At 34.2% G+C, this 22225-nt stretch overlaps 1 protein-coding gene across 1 annotated transcript in view; it reads right to left on the reverse strand.

Moving 5' to 3' along the window:
- The window catches only part of ILA (putative protein kinase regulator ILITHYIA), a 39761-nt gene that overhangs the window by 6696 nt on the left and 10840 nt on the right, over nucleotides 1-22225 (reverse strand). Inside the window, exons 12-45 of the mRNA XM_023682844.2 lie at nucleotides 21543-21726; nucleotides 20304-20375; nucleotides 19477-19596; nucleotides 19327-19386; nucleotides 18002-18091; nucleotides 17802-17901; nucleotides 17532-17701; nucleotides 16289-16591; nucleotides 16090-16206; nucleotides 15914-16015; nucleotides 15688-15837; nucleotides 14352-14516; nucleotides 14097-14273; nucleotides 13147-13269; nucleotides 12905-12985; nucleotides 12704-12820; nucleotides 10918-11090; nucleotides 7820-7897; nucleotides 7596-7743; nucleotides 6134-6256; nucleotides 5961-6017; nucleotides 5765-5875; nucleotides 5474-5665; nucleotides 5224-5397; nucleotides 4494-4604; nucleotides 3533-3602; nucleotides 3360-3438; nucleotides 2966-3068; nucleotides 2733-2903; nucleotides 2524-2646; nucleotides 2336-2449; nucleotides 600-706; nucleotides 460-511; nucleotides 273-379 (exon numbers count right to left, since the gene is read on the reverse strand). Of these exons, the coding sequence (XP_023538612.2) occupies nucleotides 273-379; nucleotides 460-511; nucleotides 600-706; nucleotides 2336-2449; nucleotides 2524-2646; nucleotides 2733-2903; nucleotides 2966-3068; nucleotides 3360-3438; nucleotides 3533-3602; nucleotides 4494-4604; nucleotides 5224-5397; nucleotides 5474-5665; nucleotides 5765-5875; nucleotides 5961-6017; nucleotides 6134-6256; nucleotides 7596-7743; nucleotides 7820-7897; nucleotides 10918-11090; nucleotides 12704-12820; nucleotides 12905-12985; nucleotides 13147-13269; nucleotides 14097-14273; nucleotides 14352-14516; nucleotides 15688-15837; nucleotides 15914-16015; nucleotides 16090-16206; nucleotides 16289-16591; nucleotides 17532-17701; nucleotides 17802-17901; nucleotides 18002-18091; nucleotides 19327-19386; nucleotides 19477-19596; nucleotides 20304-20375; nucleotides 21543-21726 (4224 nt within the window). The remainder of the gene's footprint in view (nucleotides 1-272; nucleotides 380-459; nucleotides 512-599; nucleotides 707-2335; nucleotides 2450-2523; nucleotides 2647-2732; nucleotides 2904-2965; nucleotides 3069-3359; nucleotides 3439-3532; nucleotides 3603-4493; nucleotides 4605-5223; nucleotides 5398-5473; nucleotides 5666-5764; nucleotides 5876-5960; nucleotides 6018-6133; nucleotides 6257-7595; nucleotides 7744-7819; nucleotides 7898-10917; nucleotides 11091-12703; nucleotides 12821-12904; nucleotides 12986-13146; nucleotides 13270-14096; nucleotides 14274-14351; nucleotides 14517-15687; nucleotides 15838-15913; nucleotides 16016-16089; nucleotides 16207-16288; nucleotides 16592-17531; nucleotides 17702-17801; nucleotides 17902-18001; nucleotides 18092-19326; nucleotides 19387-19476; nucleotides 19597-20303; nucleotides 20376-21542; nucleotides 21727-22225) is intronic.

The raw sequence follows: 22225 nt of genomic DNA on the forward strand, positions 1-22225 counted from the left end.
AAAGCTCAATGAAAAGTAAATAATAATAATAATAATAATAATTTCATCGATCTTCCACAAAAAGTAATTTCAGTATTTGATATTTATCCGGTCTTCCACAAATTACTACAAATTACTAAAAAATAATTTTTAAAAAAATTGAGTTAATATCTCATCTTAACAGACATTTCAAATGATATTTTTCAAGGATATATTAACATTGATGCTGAATTTATCGGCATGAAACATAAGAATATGTAAACAAAAAAGATGAAAGAAAAAAGGGCCACCACCTCAAGATTTGTTTGAGACCGTCAAGGGCAGTATCTGATGTTTCCTCATCCTCCAAAGCATGAAGGAGTGTAGGAATAATTTCATCGATCGCTTGCATTCCAGCACTCTAAACATGAAGCTCAAAATCGTTACTATTGAAAAATCAATATTTCCTGTTTCTAACTCTAAATGAAATATGTAACGTACCTTGTAAAGAGTGCTGAATGCTAAGCCTGCAGACACGCGAACCTCAGGCATGCTGATTAAGGATACCGAGACTTAAGTAGTTAAGTATGCCATGAGTTATCATGAAAAGAAAAAAATGAGATTAGAGAGAAAGAACAAACCTATCACAAAGGGCTGTTCGAATCGTAGGGATAAGATCCTCCATGAAGCTCAATAACTGACTTTTACCAGCACTAGTCATCACTTCACTCAACCCAATGCATACACCCTGTCAAATTCATATTCTCGATTAATAAAAATTACTTTTTTTTTTCCTTTTTTTTCTCTATATAGAGAGAAGTGAAAGGAAGGGATGCTGAATGTTCAATTACAAAATCAGGTAAATGGCAGAATACCAAGAGGGAAAAATATATATATATAATAATGAATAAATAAACCATGAAGTTCATGATCAAGCAAATTTAGTTGTTTATTATCATATGAAATTAAATGATATTTTTAATATAGGAAAGAGATGCAAAAACAATCAAATTTTGATAGTTATGTATAATTTGAAGATATTATCAGTTAAGCACACATTTTAACAAAGCAATTCATCCTTGTAATATTAACTAATGAAATATACCCTTAGCATTTTTTTTTTGGTCAGTTTGTGTGTAGGAATTTGAATGGTTTTAAAATTCTAACAGATTTTAATTGAACATTGTCGCTTACTATAATATGAAATTGAATGGCATTTTTCTATCAAAAAAGGCTATAACCAAAATAGTCATATTTTGCAAGATTTCCTAGAATTTTGAAATAAGCTACTTAACATCAATGTTTGAAATGCCGATGTTGACAAAAATATCGAAGTCTCAATTTTATGAAAATGTCAATGAAAATATCTATAAAATGTAGAGGTCGATGGATAATTCTAGAAAAAAGTATAAAACAAAAAGATAAAAGAAATAAAAATCATAAATAAACATAGTACACTTTTTAAATATGTTAGAATACTTATTATTAACATGGGAGGAAGAGAGGAAGATGGGGCTTCTCGGTGCAGACTTTGATGGTAAACATTGTTGAAGTTGGTGAAGAGGAGTTAATTATCTACCATGTTGTGGAGTATGCGGGTTAAATGGAGAGTGGAATATTTTAGCCCACTCTACCCGTCTCCAAGATGGTGGGCCAAACACCCCCTGAAGGTTATATTACCCCTCCATTTTCAGCCTCTCAAATGCTAAATTGAGCAAGGCCCATCAGTTGTGGAACCCTAATGACCAAAGTTGGGACTTAAAGTTGAGGGGGGGCTGTTTTGTCAGAGAGTTGGAAGAATGGGGTATCCTTATTTAAATTTTGGAGCGTTGTAAGCTGCCTAACATTAAGTTGTAATGGTTGGAGAAATCCCTTTTGGTTAGGAGAGGTGACACCTCGTCTCTTTGCCCGTTAAATTGTAATGGTTGGCTTTTTGGAATGAAGTGGTCATCGTTTCTTATCCAAAAATAATTACATCATTTCTTTTTATACTCTTTGGAGGCTACAGATTCTACACATAGCCAATATCTGTTGGCCACTAAAATTCCGACCTGATTCACCATTCCACACCAAGATGGTATTTTTATAATTTTTAGCCACTTCTGCAACAGGATCAAAGGGCTGAGAATGTAACCTGTAAGGGGGCCCCACTATTTGTAACTAGATTTTGGGCTGACGTATGGGGGGTGGGTTTGGTTACTAATAGGGGAGTAAGAGAACGGAAAACTGGAAACTTCGGGATGAGAAGCTCTTGAATTCTTGGGTGCTGTATTTTGTTGATATATATCAGTTCTAGTCAAAATGTGAAATAGACGCTAAAAGATCTGACGATGGACTTCAAGCATGGCCTAAAATAATGATATAGCAAAGTTCTCACTTGTCTTCTGCTAGCGTTGGGATCCTTCAGCCCTTGAGATAGTATGGGAATGATCAACGGAAGTACTCTTTCCCCAAGCTTTCTCACAAGCTCACCCAATGCTCGTCCAGCAACCTAAATAAGACCCAGTCAGAAATATAGTTTCCCAACAGCAACATGGAAATCGTATGAAGTATACGAGTAAAGACCTGTCGCCTCTCGGAAGATGATGAAGCAAGAGAAGAAATTAGAGTATTCATTAGAACTGGCATTATTTCCTTGAGAGTCTTTGGAGTGTTTGCGACTATGGTTTTCCAAACATGCAGAGCAGCCTGACAAGATATAAAAAAATTAATATCCTTATACCATACAATGTCAACAACAAAAAGTATATACACAACTTATAATCCAGTATTACCTGTCGAACTGAAATGCTAACATCAGTTCTAACCATATACAGGGCAGAAAGTATTTCATCCCGCTTTTCTCGACCAAGAACCTCAATAATAGCACGTCCATGGGCTTCAGTGCTAGAACCTTCATCATCACTACCACCCTCAAGCAATGCTTTTCCAGATGTTCCAGCAACCTGCAAAACAGAAGTTGAGACACATGCGTACGCTACACGCACACACACAGATTAACATGTACCTTAAATAAGAGATCACCCAACAGTTCGACAGAACTCTGTCGAATACGCCAGCTGTCATTAAAGATACCATCTTCCACAGCAGGGAGGAGCAATGGTAAAGATCTGAAAATAATAAACCATCATTTTCTATGCAAACCGCATATTGAAAATTTTAAAGCTTCTAAATATAATCACTGGTTAATCCAAGAAGAGCCTAAATAAACAAAAATTATACAATTCATATACACATAAAAATAGTATTTCTACTGGGCAAAATTAAGGATGAATGGCAGTTCTATTTCTTCTAATTCTCTTATGAAAGAAGAAAATAGTAAACGATAGACGATTTAACTATTCATATTATTATTTCTGTGTGTGCATGTGTGTATGGATTTAAAATTCAATAGTAATTACGTTGCTGCATAGTGCTCAACCAGAACATGCCCAGCGCCTAATGCTGCATCCCGCACTGATTCATTCTCATCAGCAAGACCTATAAAATTGTTATAGAAAACAATAAGAAATAAATGTCTTAACAGATGGTATTTCTTAAATATTGCCATAACTGTATATTTTGTGGTACTAACCATCGAGAATTGCAGGCAACACCTGCTGCAAATAGTTCTGGAATTGAACGCCCAGTGACCTTGGCAAGTACTGTAATCAAGTTGAAATAAAATTTGAATAGTGAAAATAAAAAAAGACAATTGAAGAAGGATGTTCACGAATAAAAGACAAAGACAACGGAACAAATCATTTTCTATAGGACGTGTTCATGCAAGTATAAGCTGAAAAATATGTTGATTGCTTTTGAATATAAGATCAAAGTTGTATTTAATGGTTTTAGAATTTTAGAATGTGTTTGAAAAGAAAATTTAGAAACTAGATCCAAATTTAACAATTTGTTCAAATTATGTTTGATATTGCAGTTATAAACTATAAATATAGTCGTAATACTAAGTTGTATCACAACTATTAATAATTAATCTGTTAACATGTTTTATTTTATAAATGTTGTATAATTATCATTTTACAATGTTATAAAGTTTATAATTTATTGTGTTGTGCATATTTTAATTTTAACAAAATTAAAATGACTTAATAACATGAAATAATATATTTATCAAAGATTTTGTCCTTTTTAATGCAATTCCATATTTTTAAACTTTTAAATTAAAAATCTAGATTCATTAAAAAAATACATTTTTTACTACTTGGATCATAAAATTCATTCGTTGAATATATTTGACTTAGTAAATCTAAAAACATAACACACAAGTCAAAGTGAACATAGCTTCAATGTACCCCACCCACCCAGAATGTTGTTGAACTCAAAAAAAAAAAAAAAAAAAAAAAAAAAAAAAAAAAAAAAATCATTAGGATGGCATATTGAAAACTTTAATTATCAAACAAATATCTAACATGTATCAAATTAGAGTTAAAATTCTGAGGGATTAATTCATGCATATTTTTCCTCCTAATTCATTCTTGACAAGAACATCTATAGAGCAGGTAAAACATGAAACCTTCAAAAGAAAGTTGAATTACCTTGAAAAGTGTTAAATATCCATCACGGACAGGTGCTCTCTGATGAGAACAGTTTTTAATAATATCCGGAAGCACAAGATCGAAGTATTCAATTCCAAGAGCAGCTAAAACCTAGAAACAAACAAACAACAAACAACAATCGAAAACACATATTATTAAAAAATAATAATAGTGTTATAATATAAGCAGCAATAATAGCAGAAGTATTATTAATACTAAATTATAAATATCGAGTATCATCTTACAAAGATCAAGCTCCCACGTACTTTCTTGTTTTATCCTTTAAAACCATTTTTAGTTTTCTATAATACAGAAAGCTTAGAAACACAATTAAGTCAATTCTTTCTTATACTAAATTGACCTACAATCATCTTGGTATTACTAAATGGACCTACCCTAGTCATCAACAACTAAAAAGTTGATTTCAGTGTAAAAGGTAACTAATAAAGTGATGAACCAAAAATATGAAGCTATACAACCAATAGAAATATATAAGATGAAATTGGAATATAAAAAAAAAATGGAAAAGCATGCATCCGGACATTCACATCTTTGAATGGGAAAAACTCCACATTATCACATGTCTAGTGAAGCCTATCAATATACACTAAAAAAAGTAGCGTAAAAATGCATGATTAAAACGCAATCAGTAAAATTAGGAATAACTGACATATGGCTAAATAATAAACAAATAAATAAGTAACATGATGTTAATTGTAAGAATTCTAACCTCACTCAATCCTTGGGCAGCACCAGAGCGCTCAACATTACTATTCTCAGATTTAAGTGTATCAAACAACCATGGTACTAGATCGGGGAAGTTTTCCTCTCCCATTCCCCTGATGAGGGATCCAATTGCCCGAGCAGCAACTGAACGTACTTCCGGAATTGGATCAACTAAGACCTGTCCTCATCACAAAATTTAAAATTAGAAAGAAGAAAGAATACAGTGCAAGAATAAAGTAAATGGGGATGACAACCTTTTTTACTTCAGGAAGTAGCAGCCCAGTATAAGGAATCATATCCTTCGGTTCTGTGACTAAGGAACACATATTTCCAGCAATTTGGGCTGCTTTTTTTTTGGTCTCAGCACTTCTCTCCCTTAGCCCTCTGTGCACTATGGGCACCAATAGTGCAAGGGAAGGGGCATCAATTGAATTAATAAAAGTTGTCTGCAATAAGTTAATGGAAATTTAGCAGGCAAAAAGGCAAATAAGTTCGCTAATGTTAACTGAAAATCCGTCCTAAATCTTATCTTCAATCAATCTTACTTGCAGAAGAATGTCAAGAGAATATTTAGTATAATCATTTGGATCAGTAAGACCCATTAGAAGCGTAGGAACAAGTGCAGATATTTCTGGATTCTTTATGACACTTCCAACCTAAAAGAAACAAACAATGAAAGATGTTAGTAGAAATTAGAAAACCATAAAGATCCGATGATTTTAAATGGCTCAAAATTATTACTTGTTGAAGGGCTGTTTGTGCTGCTGACTGGACTTTGGGATGAGTATCTGTGAGAACCTGCAGTTTTTTTGTGGGGGGAAAATGTAATCTTAATCAAGTTCATATACTTCCCCTTTTTTTTCAATGGTTACATAATGAAACTAAAATGGAAACTAACAAATCATGGCACATACCTCTGTCAACTTCGGCACTATCTTAGGAAGGCATTGAGACAACTGTTGCGGAGCACAATATGCCATAGCACCAAGCAACTGTACACTGCTTTGCTTTGTTCTCCATGCTTTATCTTCAAGACCCTGCCCAGAGAGAGAACAATAGAGAACTTAGGCACCGAAGGGTAATTAGAAAAGTAAACTCTCGTATAGAAGGCAAGAAAGCTAGATTAAACTACTGATAAGACATCGGTAAAAATGCCAGAAACCATATTCTCGGCTCATCCATGGATACATCCCAGTCCTCTACTTTTAGTAAAAATACATATTAAACAGTTGAAATTGTAACATAGGCGCCAAAGGGATGATGTTTTGTTTTGTTGCCCATGCTATTCTCAGTTCATTAAAGTCCAGCTCAAACATTGATCTATTCTCATTCTATCAATGTTGGAAGAGACGATTTGTATAGCTTTTTATGGCAATGATTTTATACATGCTGTATTACAAAATTGTAGATCATTAACTTGGTCACCCACTTTCAACTCTCCAGTCAAGCATAAACCTAATATTGCATTTGTCAGTCAAGATAATGAACGTCTCCAAGTAGGCACATGGTCTGCCAGTTTAACACGACCAACATAGTGAATTCAAGTTCTCATATATGAGCTAAATAGAGAAAGTTGAAGCCTGAAGGATTCAATAAAAGAACAAATTGCTCTTCTTATGCATCAAAACGGACCATGTCGATAGTCTCTACAATAAATAATTGGTTTAAATATTATTTTCGTCTGTGTTTTGGTTCATTTTAGTCCCTGTATTTTCAAACAATTATTTTGGTTCCATATTTTTAAAAACTGACCAATATGATCACTATTTGAAAATATTAAACATAAATTTTACACAAAATGAACCATTTAAATCAAATTCTGAAAATTTTAGCTAGTGAAATTAGTTAGTATTATTGCATTTTAGTTACTCAACCTCCCATTCTACCCCAATTTGTCCTGAAATTCTCTTTAACCAAGCATGCCATGAAACTGGGTCTAGCAAAACACTTACCGTGGTATTAGTCCCAATAATCCATCAAGTTTTTCAATGTTTGAGGCCTCAGTCGTATAGCCTTGTTTTAGTTGGCTTGTGCATAGGATCTATTAGCCTTGTTTTAATTTGAATCACCTTTTTTGCATTCCAAGAATCTTAAGGTGTGTTTCCATATTTAGCTTAATCATTTTTGTATCTTTGTTTTAAATACAAAAGTTCACCACCTATCAAAATGATTAAAGAAAACATAATATCAAATATACTAAAAGAAAATATTTTGAGAAAATATGAGAAAATACACATAAATAGGCAGCATAAAATGTAACAATTCAATGCATAAGCAGCAGACATTAAAGAGAAACCTTTCCGACTGACAAAAGAGACGTAAGAATATCATAAGTTGTTTATCCAGAAGTTTTAGAACAAAAATAATTATAATCACCTTCAAAAGAGAGGGCAATACAAGCTTCACACCCTGAGCGGTAAGATGAGACATCATTGCACGGGCAGCACATTCAGCAGCTTCACGAATTGCAACAACTTGATCAGAGAATGACACTAAAAGAAACGGCAACATCTGGATCACATACCTGAGAAATCACATATCAGTTACGAGAAGGAGAAAAAACAATAGATAAAGATACTATGTCTAGGATATCTACTCACGGTTCAAATAGTCTTCCAAGTGTTTCACAAAGACATTCAAATGCCAGTAAAGCTCCTTCACGGCGTTTCGCTGAATTCCTGTGGTTCATCAATTCACATAAAACGTAATGAACCCACACAAAGCATTAAAGAAAACTTTTCCACTCCTTTTGCATCATGGTCATTATTATACAAAATAATTTATATTCATATTCTTATGTTTCTAGGTAAATGCACTTGATCCCACATTCATGAGTGGAAGAGTACTTGTATGAATCATTTTCCAACAGTTGCATCACTATATTCATTCAACAAAAATGTATACTTTTACATATTACTTGCAGATATATACCAATACTGAGAAATAACTTCCACTGATGAAAATATTTTATATGTGATTTCAAATTGCAAAAGCATTGCCATATACCACTTGATATGATACCCAAATTCATTGTCATATCTTGAACCGACATGTAGAAAAGAATGGCATGACTGAATGAGTTGTGATGGCCGACAATACCCCATGACTTGGGATGGCGTCAAGACATATGCACCATACTAATTGGGAACGAAGATGAGATGATGATATGCAACATTGCATTGAGAGACCTTGACCCCGAGCAGAGGCAAGGTCGAGCCAAATGACATGGCCTAGTGTAGAGGTAAGTCAATTGAGTCGCAGATAACTGAACAAGCACGCGTAGGCGGCGTGTGTGGTCAAACAATCTTAGATTCCATACAAGTGATGTTCGGAGGACGAAGATAGACCTTGCCTAAGGTTCGACGAGACCACAAAGTCGGACGATAAAGGAATATGGGGATTGGGTTCCTTTAAAGTTGGTCAAGATCACGACGTAGCAAGGTTGAAAAAGAATGACTGTGACACAAGACACACAATCAAGGAAACCTAACCATGAAACGCCCACCCTTTTTGGCAATATTCTCATTGCGACTCCTTCCAACAAAGCTTCTCCATAGTCGGTCACAAATTGGCATTGTCACCCATGCCACCGCTTGTTCATTTGTTGTTTCATGTACACTATGGATCTCTAGAAGAACTTCTGCTTTTCTATGGGTTTCAATGGTCTTCATCCACCTTTCGATTTTGTGTTTTATTTGAGTTTGATCATTTTGTCTTCTTTGATGCATTGGAAGTGAAGAGTTGGTTAATCAGCAATTTGACTTCTTCATATGGGGTGAAAAGGATGAGTGTTTTGTTCAAGGAATGATTAATAGAAAGAAAATTACTTCTTCTTTCCCTCTCTTACGTTGGTTTGTATGTTTCTTGGTTGAACTATTGCAATCTCCTATACACTTGTTTTTTTAGTAAGAAAGTTTTGATTACCCTACCTCTAGAGAAAGAAACAATGTTCACGTTCCTTGTTGGCTTTGAAAAGAAAGGATGGATTGCTATTTGGGAGATGGTAAGAAAATTTCTATTAATACAGGGGAAGTTGAAGCATTCAGCACCTGTTTTTGCTACTCATATTTAGGAAGTTGTTTTGTCAAAGGATGTTATGGTGAAAAGCAAGCATGAACTAACTACATAGATTGTTTAGCTGCTGTATTTGGAGTTCAGAAAAGTATTTGTGGCTCCATCCCAGAAAAATTGGCATCCAGGACAGAAACATCGAAAAAAACTTCCTCCGTTTTGATGATATAGCTTCTTTAGACCCTCCACGCAAGAGAACTTTGAATCAGATTATGGAAGAAAGTTTTGTTTTACCAAAATTGAAGAAGATTTGTTGATAGCACTTGAGGGTTCAAAGGTCCTTACGATGCATGACAAGCAAGTTAATTCAAATGTTCATTATATTTTAAATGACCTTAATATTGTTGGGCAAGAAGTTAGTAATCCTCCTATTCTGAATGGGGGGTATTAATGCTATTAATTCCTTGGTGACTTCTTCACAACCAAAGCCAATATTTATAATAGCTTTCCCTCAGTATTATACTCGAGAAAATGAGCTTTGTTCTTTCATTGAACATTCAGAGTCAAACGGGGATGCTTGAGAGGAACTTTGTTTTCACCTTATCACTTGTTAATCAAATCTGTTAGAGCCCCCACACTAGAGGTTCCAAGCTGCGAAAATCTGTATATTCTACTAAGATTTTTAGCCAATTACAAGTTACCAGGTTAAAGCACAGTTCACCAAGGGTGTCTTAAGACACTCATTAACTAAGAAGAATCTTTTTGGTCCTCATTCAGATGGAGAATGAAATGTTAGTTTAAGTAGCGAGGAATGTGTTTCTAGTATTACTCGAATAGAGCATACTGACCAGTTTTGTAGAGGATTCATTTGTAGCAGCTTTCGAAAATCTATTTTTGAATGAAGTTAATGAGCAAGGTCTCATTGTGTCTAGTGGAGTACTTTCTGCACAGACTTCTCCCCAAATTTTCTTCTCTTGTTGAGGTCTATGGATTGTAGATGTTCACAATTCCCATTCCGTAACCAACCGTCAAAGCACATTAGTGTTCATCTTCTCTCACTGATGTAACTCTTCTCATCGATTAGTCGCTAGAAAGTACTCTATGGTGCAGATTTTCAATTGAGGCCAGTTTTTCGTCTGGGTCAATCTTCTCATTTCCTCTTCAATTATTAGTTGGTTTTGTCAGCAGGGGTGAGGAGCAATTTTTGTTTATCCTCTTCTTCACGATTATCTTCTTAGTTGGGCAGGGTTTCTTAGTTCAAGTATCAGTAATCTGAAGGGTACCTACAAGGTCAGGCTTCCAGGTTTTGAAGAAAGAAGGAATCGAGAAGAATCAGTATCATATCTGATTATGTTGGCTGTGTTGTCATTTTGTCAGTTGTCAGTCACCTGGACTAATCATGGAGCTCTCTACTAAAGCCTCTTGTTGGATTGTTTTGTAGTTCCTTCTTTTTCGTTTCTTTTCACAGTTGGGTAACAAATTGTTTCGTTTTAAGACTCCTGTTGTATTTGATTTCACAGTTTGGTCTTGTTTTTGTTGTTGCCTTCTTCCCTCCCTCGTGGAGGTGCATTCTTTGAGCTCTCTTTTCAAATTTTTAATGAAAAGTATCATTTCTTGTTCAAAAGAAATCAACCAGCTATTCGTATAACTTGAATTAGTAATAAGATTGGATCTTGATGGAACAAACCTGTCAGAGAAAGCATCTCGTATCACAGAAACTATTCCATACTTCTTAAGGCTTGTGATTCCAAATCCCTTGACAACTCCAGCAAGACCAAATGCTGCTCCTCGACGTTCCCCATACTTTTCACTCTTCATGAGCTGATCCAAAAGCCTTGAAACAAGAGCTGGGGCATCATCCTAATGAAACAAAATACCAGAGGAGAAAAAGAAAACCAATAATCAAATGAAGGGGGAAAATGAAGATATCAAATGAAAAATTACGTTGGCAAACAACTTTACAACATAAAACAATAATCCAGAATTGAACAAGATCAGACAATCTCAGAAGTATTTATCAAACAGGAAGTTGAGTCCCAAAGATACAATATTTTACAAGAAGATAACAAGATTTATTTTATTTTATTTTTGGTGAGAGTGATTCGGTGGATGATGGGGAGCATAAGAACAAAGATGCATAATTTCTCAAAACAAACCAAATAACATATTGGGGGTCGGGGGTAGAGAGAACCCCTGCCCAACTAATTACTTCTCCATTTTCCCAGATTTATAAAAAAATCCTAGTTCAATTGTTTTGGCAGGTCTTCACCATTCATAGGTTTCGGTCTTTGCTAAATTCATTTTAATTCTAAACTATTTTGTCTTTTCCTCAAGAAGATATAATAAAATTTATCTCACTGGCAGACAAACCTCTCCAATGTACTTTCTTCCCGAAGGAAGATAGCAAAATCTTGTGTAGAATGCACTAACTTTTCACATCCAGATACTTATAAACGAAAAGAAAGCTCAGAGATTGTTTTACAATAAGTTTATAGCAGGCAAACTACCAGAGACTAGCTAAATAAGCTGTAGTTACAAACGATATGACAATGTAACTTAATAGAAAACAAAAAAGTTTGTGTCTGACATATCCTAAAAAATTATGGATATATAAGATAGAATTGCTTAAGTGCATTCCATTCTACATAAGCATGCAGGTAATCCAAAATCATCAAAGGCGCAAGACATACAGATAATGATTCCACGTCAAGACATCTCGACTTGAAAAAATGCAATGTCACAAAACTGCCCGGTCTTCTCTCTCTTTTTTATTTATTCAAAAAGACTTGTGGATGGATCAAGAACACCTCTATCATAGAATTCAATAAGCCCGAGTGCCAAATCCTAATGAAGGAAGTCCCCATGGTCCTTGCCGATCAAAGCTAAAATACCACCTCCTAATCTCATTCAACCTAACGCAAGATTCTCATCTCTATGAAATATGGGGCACAAATTTAAATCATGCACAAAAATTCCTATCACAAACAAAAGAAGATTTCCCTCGACCACTAAACAATGCTCCATCCTTCACCACAAGAAAAACAATGGCATTCTTATTTCTTATAAATTCCGGCATTCTTGTTTCTTCGAATGCCTGACACAAACAAGAGAGGTTCCCGACACTTAAGTAAATTCTCTGTTTGTGAAATTTATGCTGGTTGGAATTATTTTCTTTAACCAGGTTTGAGATGGCTTCAGCCACGTATAGAAATAGTGGTTTTATCTATTATGTAGTTTAGTATCATTGAGAGTAACTTTCACCAATGAATGGTTTTGTTTCATCGTCTGTTGGACTGCTACCCCATCTCATTTTAAATGAACAAACAAGTTAGAACATCTCGAAAAAGGAAGGTGAGAAACCTCCAAAACCAGGCCACGATTTCAGAATCATCTGATTTAACATCTTTATAGCAAAAATAATAAATCAAATACGACACTTGAAAGGAACCCTATACAGACAAAACCTGACTAACCTGCTTTGATTGCATTAATGGAGACAAACATGTAGATACAGCACGTTGAACTGCTTCTGATGGAGTATTCAAAACATCCAACAATTTATCTACAACAGCGTGAATTTTGGGATCATTCTGTCCAAAAATTCAAACATTAAGCTGGCATAAGAAACAAAGGAGGTATCAATATTGGCAATTGAAATATTAAAAAAATAATACCTTTGCCAAATGTTTCGCCAATGCTCCAGTGAAAATAACAACACCCTCACGAACCAAATCATACTTCTCCTCATCTGATGCCTAGAAAATTTAGAAACCAAAAATATAAAACAGATGGAAATTTCCAGCACACTTTCTATCAGCAGTAGACAGGGTTCGCTAGAACCAAAAAGGTTTTAGTGTTCATAAACTTAAAGCAGAAGGAATGTAAGGAAAAGAATATTTAACTTGAAAAGAAATACCTTTTTGTTTAGGTAGTTTTCAAAAATAGGAAACAACAAGGAAACGCTCTCTCTCCCATGTTTATCAATAATCATGATACCAGCGTTGATCATTCTTCCACGAACATCAGTATTGGCGTCACCCTGAAAAATTAATGTGAGTCAGAAAGACCAAAGTATAACTTACGTTCAATTTGTCCTTGAAACGATGCATTTCAATTGAAAATGACTAACCCAGCATGCTTACCACACTGAGAAATGATATTTCCTAAGCATTTCTAGAAATATCTTAATTCAACATTTCAAATTTCTGGATTGCAAAAATAATACTACAGCAGAATGTATTAGTCCAATTTAATCCTATGTTCCCGAAGAAACAACAATACCTACTATGAAATGTAATTTAATAAAGTATAAACATATAATTCAAAACTTGCATAAGCTTCACATTACGGAAAAAATTAATACAAATTTCAGTTATTAATAAAAGTAGACCCCATCGTAGAACTATTATATGTAGCCTAGCAAGAAGGCCTCCATCTCTGTTTAAAATTTTAAAATAATAATAATAATAATAAAGAGCGTCTATCTCCTTTTTTCTCATTATAGAACTTCAAATCATCAACTTCTCTGAATAATATCAATTTTCAGTCTACTTTACTGAAAAAATACACATTCACTCATGTATTTAACGATAGAATAACACAAATAATGGGTCATTTAGGGTACAACTAATTTTACACTGATCTTACAAGAAACATTAATGACAACAATTACAGAATAAGTTTATCCTAGGAGCCACAAGGACAATATTGAAATTGACGTCCAGAACATTTATGAAAGCAAATGAAAATAGACAAATCTTTTTCCTTCTTTTTTTTCCTTCTATGGGATAATTATGTTTAACAATATAATTTTCTCAACCTAGAAAGCTAGTGTAATTGTATAGGCTAACTACGTTAGAAACATACCAAGGCTCGTGAAATGAGGAATGTCATTACAACAGGAAGATCTTTTGTTCGCAATACATCTGCAGCTGAATATAGTGCTAATGCTATCCCTTGACGTCCGAGCCAACCAGCATCTAAAGTACTCCCTCCAGAGCTAGTATCATGGATGTACGTGGAAAATAATGTAGAAAGAGATTCCTGAAATTACCACAAATAATAAGAAAAAATACAATTCCAGAAATTGACTAACAATTGAATTCTACGTTGATGAATAACCTGTATTGTATCAGGGTATTCATCCAAAATAGCAGCAAGTGCTTCAGATGCCGCCAACCGGACATTATAATTATCATGAGAAAGTGCTTTGAAAAGCCCAGAATAATCAGTTCCAAAGTCATATCCATAACGATCCCAAATATCCTCCGCAATTTCAGCCACAGACTGAAGATAAGAATCAAGATGAGAGAGTGTGGCAACAAAAAAGGGTAAGAACAGAAAAAATATTTGGAAGCTATAAAGCAGAGAACTTGGATAAAAAAATGGCTATGAGGCCGTCCTTTCAAAAAAGACATTACATAATACCAGAATTAAATCTTTTATGGTAAGGTTAACATTGTTTTGTATCTACGAATGCAAGATCAATTGTCATATCAACTTTCAGGATTTTTATAGTTGTTCAAACTTCATTTCCGCATTTCAGATAGGTTCAAACTTCAATTTCTGCGCTTACTCCTTACTAAATCCATGCAGCCTAAATATCAGTGCATCATATATATAAGATGTCCCACATTTTATACAAAGTTGAAACAGAAGCATGTTTCAGATTTTAAACTAAAATCACAAGTATAGAATATGATGGAAATCGTAAGAGATAGAAAAATTCAACTTTTAATTATATAACACCAAAATATTTCTTCAAGCTATCAAATTGAAGTAATGTTAACATCTGAAAAAAATTTATAATCAAATACTTCTTCTAATTGAAAAATTGCCCTTTTATATTACCCTTTAAATTATTTGTTGTAGATCAATATTTAAACAATACTTGGATCAGACTAGCTTACTTTAAAATGGTTGTCATACATTATCGAACCGTATTATGATAATTATTGAACAACACATAAAAGAACGCAAATGTTAAAGATAAGTAAAATATGCATAAGGAACTGTGTACAAAACAGAGATGCCCATGCTTTTCTTTCTTGGTAATAAGCCTCTTTCATTAACAAGAATGGAAGGTACAAAAAAGGCCAAAAAAAACAGTCACAATTACACAAAAGAGATCCAATGAAATTACCAAAAATATTATAAATCAATAAGGCCAAAAGAGGATATCCTTCCTCGTACCTTTTACACCCTCAAAGAGTACTATCCCTTTCAAGCAAAGTATTCCAATTACCAAAAGAATGCCAAACAATGTCATAGAATCCCAACCATCCTTCACACTTAATGATGCACATACATAATTTTAAAAATGTATAGAAATTGTAAGCATGGAATTAGAACAAACATATTCAGAGAAGTTCCAAAGCTTTCACTAAAGCAGAATTAGCTAAACTTTAAATTATGACCATGATATAATGCAGATTCAGGAGGAAAGATTAGAAAAAACCTTTTCTGGGTCATGTAAAGCCATCCAGATACTTGTAGCAACCTCAACATTTTCAGGAAGAGACCGATTAGCAACAGCTGGGATGCATTTAACAGCTTTCAGACAAGCAATCCTTACGTGAACATCTTTTGCATAGACTCCATGTAGAGCCTAAAGAATAACAATTAATGACATGTAAAATCATATATGCATTTCTTAAAAATTAAGAATCTATGAAAGAACATACAGATGCTATTTCATCAGGTTGAAGACCAAGACACAACTCATTTAGTGCAGGTCCAATGGATGCTTGAAAAGCGGGAACAACACCTAAGACATGATAAAGAACCTGAAAAACAGAGATCAGCGTTAAAGACTAGAAATGCAATTTTACCCGTAACCATATCTGCATTGGAATATTACTGATAGCATCCGCAGCCTAGGAAGAGGCAGTAAGGGATCCATGTGCAAGTAAAGAACACGAAGAACATCATCATGGAGTCCTGTCTTCTTGGAGGATAACAGAATTTTCTCCATGATCTGAAATATAGTGACAGGTAAGAACATTTGTATAAACTAACCATCACATATTGCGAGAGCCCAATGAAAGTTATATCCATACCGGAAAAATGAAGGTAAACGTGTCTACAGGAAGAGGTCCATATCTACAAGCAACAGATAAAGCAGTTACAATTCGCTCGAGAATACTCAAGGATGGCTTTCCATTGGCTTCCGCTTCAACAACCGATGGGATCAAATCAAGAAGAAGACGATCACCATCAGTCCTAATCATGCGCAATGCGGTGGCAATGTCAAGAGCAGAATTACATAGCGTCGGAGCAAGACATCGGGAAAGTTTCACCAAGGTTTCATAAGCCACATCACTTACAATTGGTGACCTTAACAACGGATCAACGAATTTCACCTGATACAAGAAAATAGCTGGTTGAAAATAGAAAATACTGAAAATAAATCCAGCATCAACCACACTATATTGCTTATATAAGCTGCATAAAGTAAAATGAAATGCATTATGAACCACCCTAGAACCAAGGATATATATCACCGATATGTCAGCAAAGTCATTAATCATGGATTCAACAATGATAATGGGAGAAGAGACAGTGATTCCAGAAAATTGGTATTGTCACAATCTAGACGACTCTGAAAGAAAAAGAAAATCTTGCTCGCAAGTAAGATATCAGGATGGAGAAGACTGACAGAAAATGGGGCCATGCACTCGAAAAGGGTTGAGAATTAACACCACAACATGGCTTGAATTGCAAAAGTATAGTTGGGAAATTCTCATTAAAAAGCACAGAAAGAGATGGGTAAGGTGTTAACTATGCATTGGATTGGGCTTTTTATCAAGTTTCAAATATTTGAGAGAGTTTAAATTATCTCAAGGAAAATGGTCATAGAAAAAAAGGAAAAAAAAGGGAAGGGGGGATGAGAGGAGACAATGGTCCAGTTATTTAGGTAAAAGGAAGGCTCCATGATCCTTGAACTGCTGGGGATATTTATTGCATATTCTTGTATCAGATAACTGAAAACAGAAACAGACGGATGTGAAACCGCACAATAAAAATGTGGATAATCAAGGATAAAAGGGGAGTTGCCACCCAAACTATTCAATTATCCCATGCTATTAAGTCTTATCATGTTCATTCCGCTTATTTCCAACCTCTTCCCGATAAAAAAAGATCAAACTTTAGGTTAAAGCTAATTTAACCATAGAATTTTGTATGTCCAACCTCTCGTGCTAATAGTGAATTGAATAACTGTTAATAAAAAAAAGATCAAACTTTAGGTTAAAGCTAATTTAACCAGAGAAATATTTTCTGAGTAGGTAGAAAAGTACAAACCATAGATGATAGCTGACTGTGTGCAAATATAGTATTAGAAATGGCCAACTCTCCAAGAGTCCTGAGCATCAATGATAAGTTTTTCTGTATTTTCCGGACCTCTTCCCGTATAGATGCCTCCTCCCTAAGCAACAATTCACGTGCTTCTTCTTTTGCTGTCTTTCCCTTATCTAGGGAGAAGGAAAAACATATATGAACAATTATCAACGAATAATAAGAAGAAATACAAAACAACTTAAATGGAAAAGCCAAAGCATCAAAGTGACATGCCAGCTTTTTTTGCAAACTTCCCAGCATCCTTCTTGCCCAGGCCAGAAGATTCTCTACCAGCTGGTTCTCTTCTAATTGAATTATTAGAACTTGAATTTTTCTGATACACAATATATATAAGTTAATGGTTATTTTCATGTTAAAATAACCATCCAAAATAAATAAATAAATAAACGTGTGAAAGTAGAAAATAAATCTACCTTGGGCTCTTTCGTGATATTTGAAGGAACAGACTCTGCCACATAAACACCTTGCTCACCGGACAACATCCCTTCAGGAGTATGAAAAATCTGAAGTAATAGGAAAAAGGAAGATAGGCCGGAACATGCCATGTCAAGAATCAGAACAATAATTCATAATTGTGCAAAGAATATTCTTCTAACAACATATAGCAAAAAAAAAAAAAAAAAAAAAAGGAGGATCTTAAATTTCACCTTACAAATTAAGAGCCAGAAACAATGGTAACTCAACATATTTTAACACAATCTAAGAGGAAAAAGAGGTCCTGGCATACTCTATTTCAGACCTCCATAGGTATGCAAACAAATGAATTCTAGTTAATTGATCGTAGACTTGAAAACTGTTATTTTAACTCAACATGTTTTAACACAATCTAATAACAAAAAGAGTTCCCGACATACTCTGTTTCGCACTTCAATCGGTATGAAAACAAATTAATTCTAGCTCAATGATCAATAGACTTTTCAATGATCAAGAGGTATGAAAACTGTATTTTTTTTTAGATAATTTGGGCCAGCTAATGACCACCCCCACCAACTTCCATAAAATAAGTCAAGATCTCTTACACCCTCAAGTATTGGGCTATTGGAAGAATGGAACTCAAATTAAAAAGTATATAAATCAAAAACGCAAGCAAGACAGTGAATAACCATCAACCTGCCACTGTTAAAAAAAGGACGCATTTTTTCCAGGCCAGCCTCTCTTTCTATTGTGTATATCTTGGTTTCCAATACAAAATCATGTCTTATAATGACTTGAATGAACTCATTGCCTCTTCAAGGATAGAAGTCCACATATGTATGTAATACTAATACAACATGCGTTGTAATATTATAGCCTATTACAACATTTTCTACTATAGGTTAAAAATATTGAAGAGAAAAGTTAAAAGGCGGCTCTATTACTGGCAATGATAATTACATTGAATATGACCTTTAGAATCTTTACTTAAGCGAAAATTGGAGATGAAATTTTACTCAAAAATTTGTTCCTAAATCATATGTTTAAGAGTACATGCCTTTACACATTTACATTTCAATCAATTTTTTTCTAATGGATCATGTCTTACTCGTTGCCTTCTTAAAAATAATAATAATAATATAGGATTCAAACGATAAAATATCAACAAAAGCAGCACAGCACTTGAGACCACCTTTTTGCCCTTCTACAATATTGCACCCCACTTCCTAAAGAGTAAAAGCTAACATTTCATAACGATAGAATCCACATTAACTTAAAGTAAACACCATGAAGTTGCCTAAATATAATACGGGCAAGTGTGTACCTGAATGCTATTTTCTGAAAGCATGTTGTGTGAATGACGATCTGGCATATTCTCAAAGATCTGACATGGTGAACATATTCCAGTTAGCACTAAAGAACGGGAAATGATCAAGCCAGAAACTTAGGAATAATAATATCAAGAATAATAAACCTCTTCAAATTCCGTGTAAACTTCTTGTGGAGCAATGGTCATTAAAGTGGACAATGAATAAATTGCTGCTTCTCTCCTATCAATTGCAGTGTTCATCAATCCTTGTGGTCCGAGGATACCCTGTAGTAAATAGTGCCTTAAAAGGTTAAAGATATAAATCCAACGAAAGTTCAGCAGTTTCTTATCAATAAAAAAAGGTATAAACAAAAAGGAGAGGGAGATTATTCCCTAACTGTAAGTTTAAAATACAAACAAAAAGGAGGGAAAAAAACTTTAAATAAGGCAATCAACTTCATGAAACTGATAGACTATAACGATGTATCATCAAACAGGGTATATTAGTTATATTAGCTTTAAATTTATAAGGCTACATAATTAGCCGCTAAGTTGGAATAAATGAGTTTCCTGCTGATTGGTTATATTTAGTTACGGCCGTAACACAAAAGTTTGGACATGTCAAGCACTTGTAGATGCCTCAAAAATACTAGTGCAGTACTCAACCAAAAGATGAACCTATACAATTTTCCAAAGAAGAAAAAGTAACTAAGTTCATCAAAGCAAATATAGACTACAGAGCACATGTGAAGAAGAGATATATGCACCAGGTTAAGATTTGAATTAAAACAGCAGAGCGCAACTTTTCCAAAATGCATATCAATTAAACTTGCATCTCAATACTATACTCAGCATGCCTTGCATCTTTGAAAAAATCCTACCTACTATAAATTAAAATTGCATGACCGATAATAAATTCAGTAAAATGTCATCTGAAACACAGAACGCAACTTGCATGTTCCAAAATGCATATCAATAAGGAAATCACTTACTTTGCACAAACTTTCTATGTCATTAGTGCCAACTACGCTTAAGCCATGAGCCTGCAAGCATTTATTGACCCTCTGAAGGGTAAAGAAAAATAAATGAGTTAGAATCATCCGAAATTATTCTATGATAGAAGACAACAAGAAGCACGCACCAACATCAAAGGAATATTGTTAACTTTTAAAGGAACTCTTTGGATCAGGAACGTAGATTGGAAAATAACTACAGAAAGGAGATAAGGAAACTAAATTCTCTACGCATCCAAACCCCAACTCTCGAGGCTAAGAAGTTAAAAGATTGGGATCTGTTCATGTAACTTGTTGGAACCATTTTTGTGGGCTTTTTTTTTTTTTTTTTTTTTTCCTATGCTTTTACATTCTATCATTTTTCTCAGTTTCCTCAATCAGGGCTTGGATTTTTATTATTAAAAATAAATTGAAAAAGGAGAGGGAAGCCTAGTGCAGTTCATAAGCAGAAAAAAAAGAAAATATGTGATAGCAAGTGAAGTGACACCCCAAAGAATATTCTTTTTCTTTTTCTTTTGAGACAGAAATGAGCTTTTCAATGTTCTACTGGAAAATTACAAACAAGAAAACTCTAAGACTGAACTTTGTAGGTTAAATTATAATAACATTCAAGTTCTGTCTATTTAACCCCTGAATTTTAAAAGTTTTTCTAATATGTCCTTGAAAATTCCAATTTATGTCTAATTAGTCCTTGAGCTTTCAAAACGCGTCCAACAGGTCCTTAAACTTTCAATTTTGTATCCATTTAGGTTGCAAAATTTTCAATTTTGTCTCTAATATCTAATAGGCTGTTACCTCCAATGTGGAGCATGAGTCTCTTTTTATTACATAAATGAAAAGTTTCATTTCTTGTTTCAAAAAATATATTGTCAAATAGGTCTAAAGACTTATTCAATGCATCTTAAAATTTATTGACTTACTCTTCATTGATTGAATGGAAAGAGAGTAATGCTCAAAAGATACAAATTCTGTATAATAAAAAGAAAAAATGATCTGTGAACAAAAAGACCCCAAAAAGACTGTTGAGAGAGACGTAATCAAAGCCAAATTACCCATGAAGTTGCTTTCAAACTCCTTTTTGTATCATTGGGGGAAAAATTGCAATATTCAATTCTTATGAACAATTCTCAGGAGTTTCCATTGAATTATGTAACACAAACTTTTCATCCATTATGAATAATATTATTGTATAAATTTTGACGGAAAGATTTAAATTACCTTCCAAACATTATCTCGTTTTGCAGTGAAGACTAAGCTCGGATGATGTGAGCATAACATTATTAAGGAAGAATCCCTGGAAGCAGTGGTAGTAGATGCTCTTGAGATCACAAACAATGACTTAACAAGAACCTCGGTAGATGGAAGATATGGAACTTGAGAGTCCAATGAATTCTCTGCATCACTGCAAACAAACAGATCGCATCCCCTCAATATAAAAATCGAAGACAGATTCAGGAACAAAATGTACTAACAGAGCCACTATAATTGATCAAAATGGAAGAAAATAATTACAAAATGTTGTGGCCAGTAGTTATAACAGATAAACAGAAAGAATGTAGTTCAGCTAGCATTGGAATGAATGTCGAGAATTTTTCTATGGGAAGGCAAGCTTAAGCACCTGGTGAATTGGAAGTGGGTTACAACACCTCTTGATAATGTGGTTTAGGAATAGGTATGCTCACGGAGAGGAATGATTCTTTATTGGCCAAGTGGATATGGAGATTTTATAATGAATCTTCTGAATTATGGCATAGGTTTATTTGTCAGCATTTAGGAATCTCATTTTTTTAGCCAGCCCTCTACTTCTAAACAGACTGAAAATTGTAGAAGCCCTTGGTTGTATATTCAGAAACTTTAGCAAATTGTGGATTCATCCTTTAAATTGGGCTCATCGATAAAAA

The sequence above is a fragment of the Cucurbita pepo genome, chromosome 7 (genome assembly GCF_057944985.1).
Source record: "Cucurbita pepo subsp. pepo isolate OVF chromosome 7, ASM5794498v1, whole genome shotgun sequence".
Classification (NCBI taxonomy): domain Eukaryota; kingdom Viridiplantae; phylum Streptophyta; class Magnoliopsida; order Cucurbitales; family Cucurbitaceae; genus Cucurbita; species Cucurbita pepo.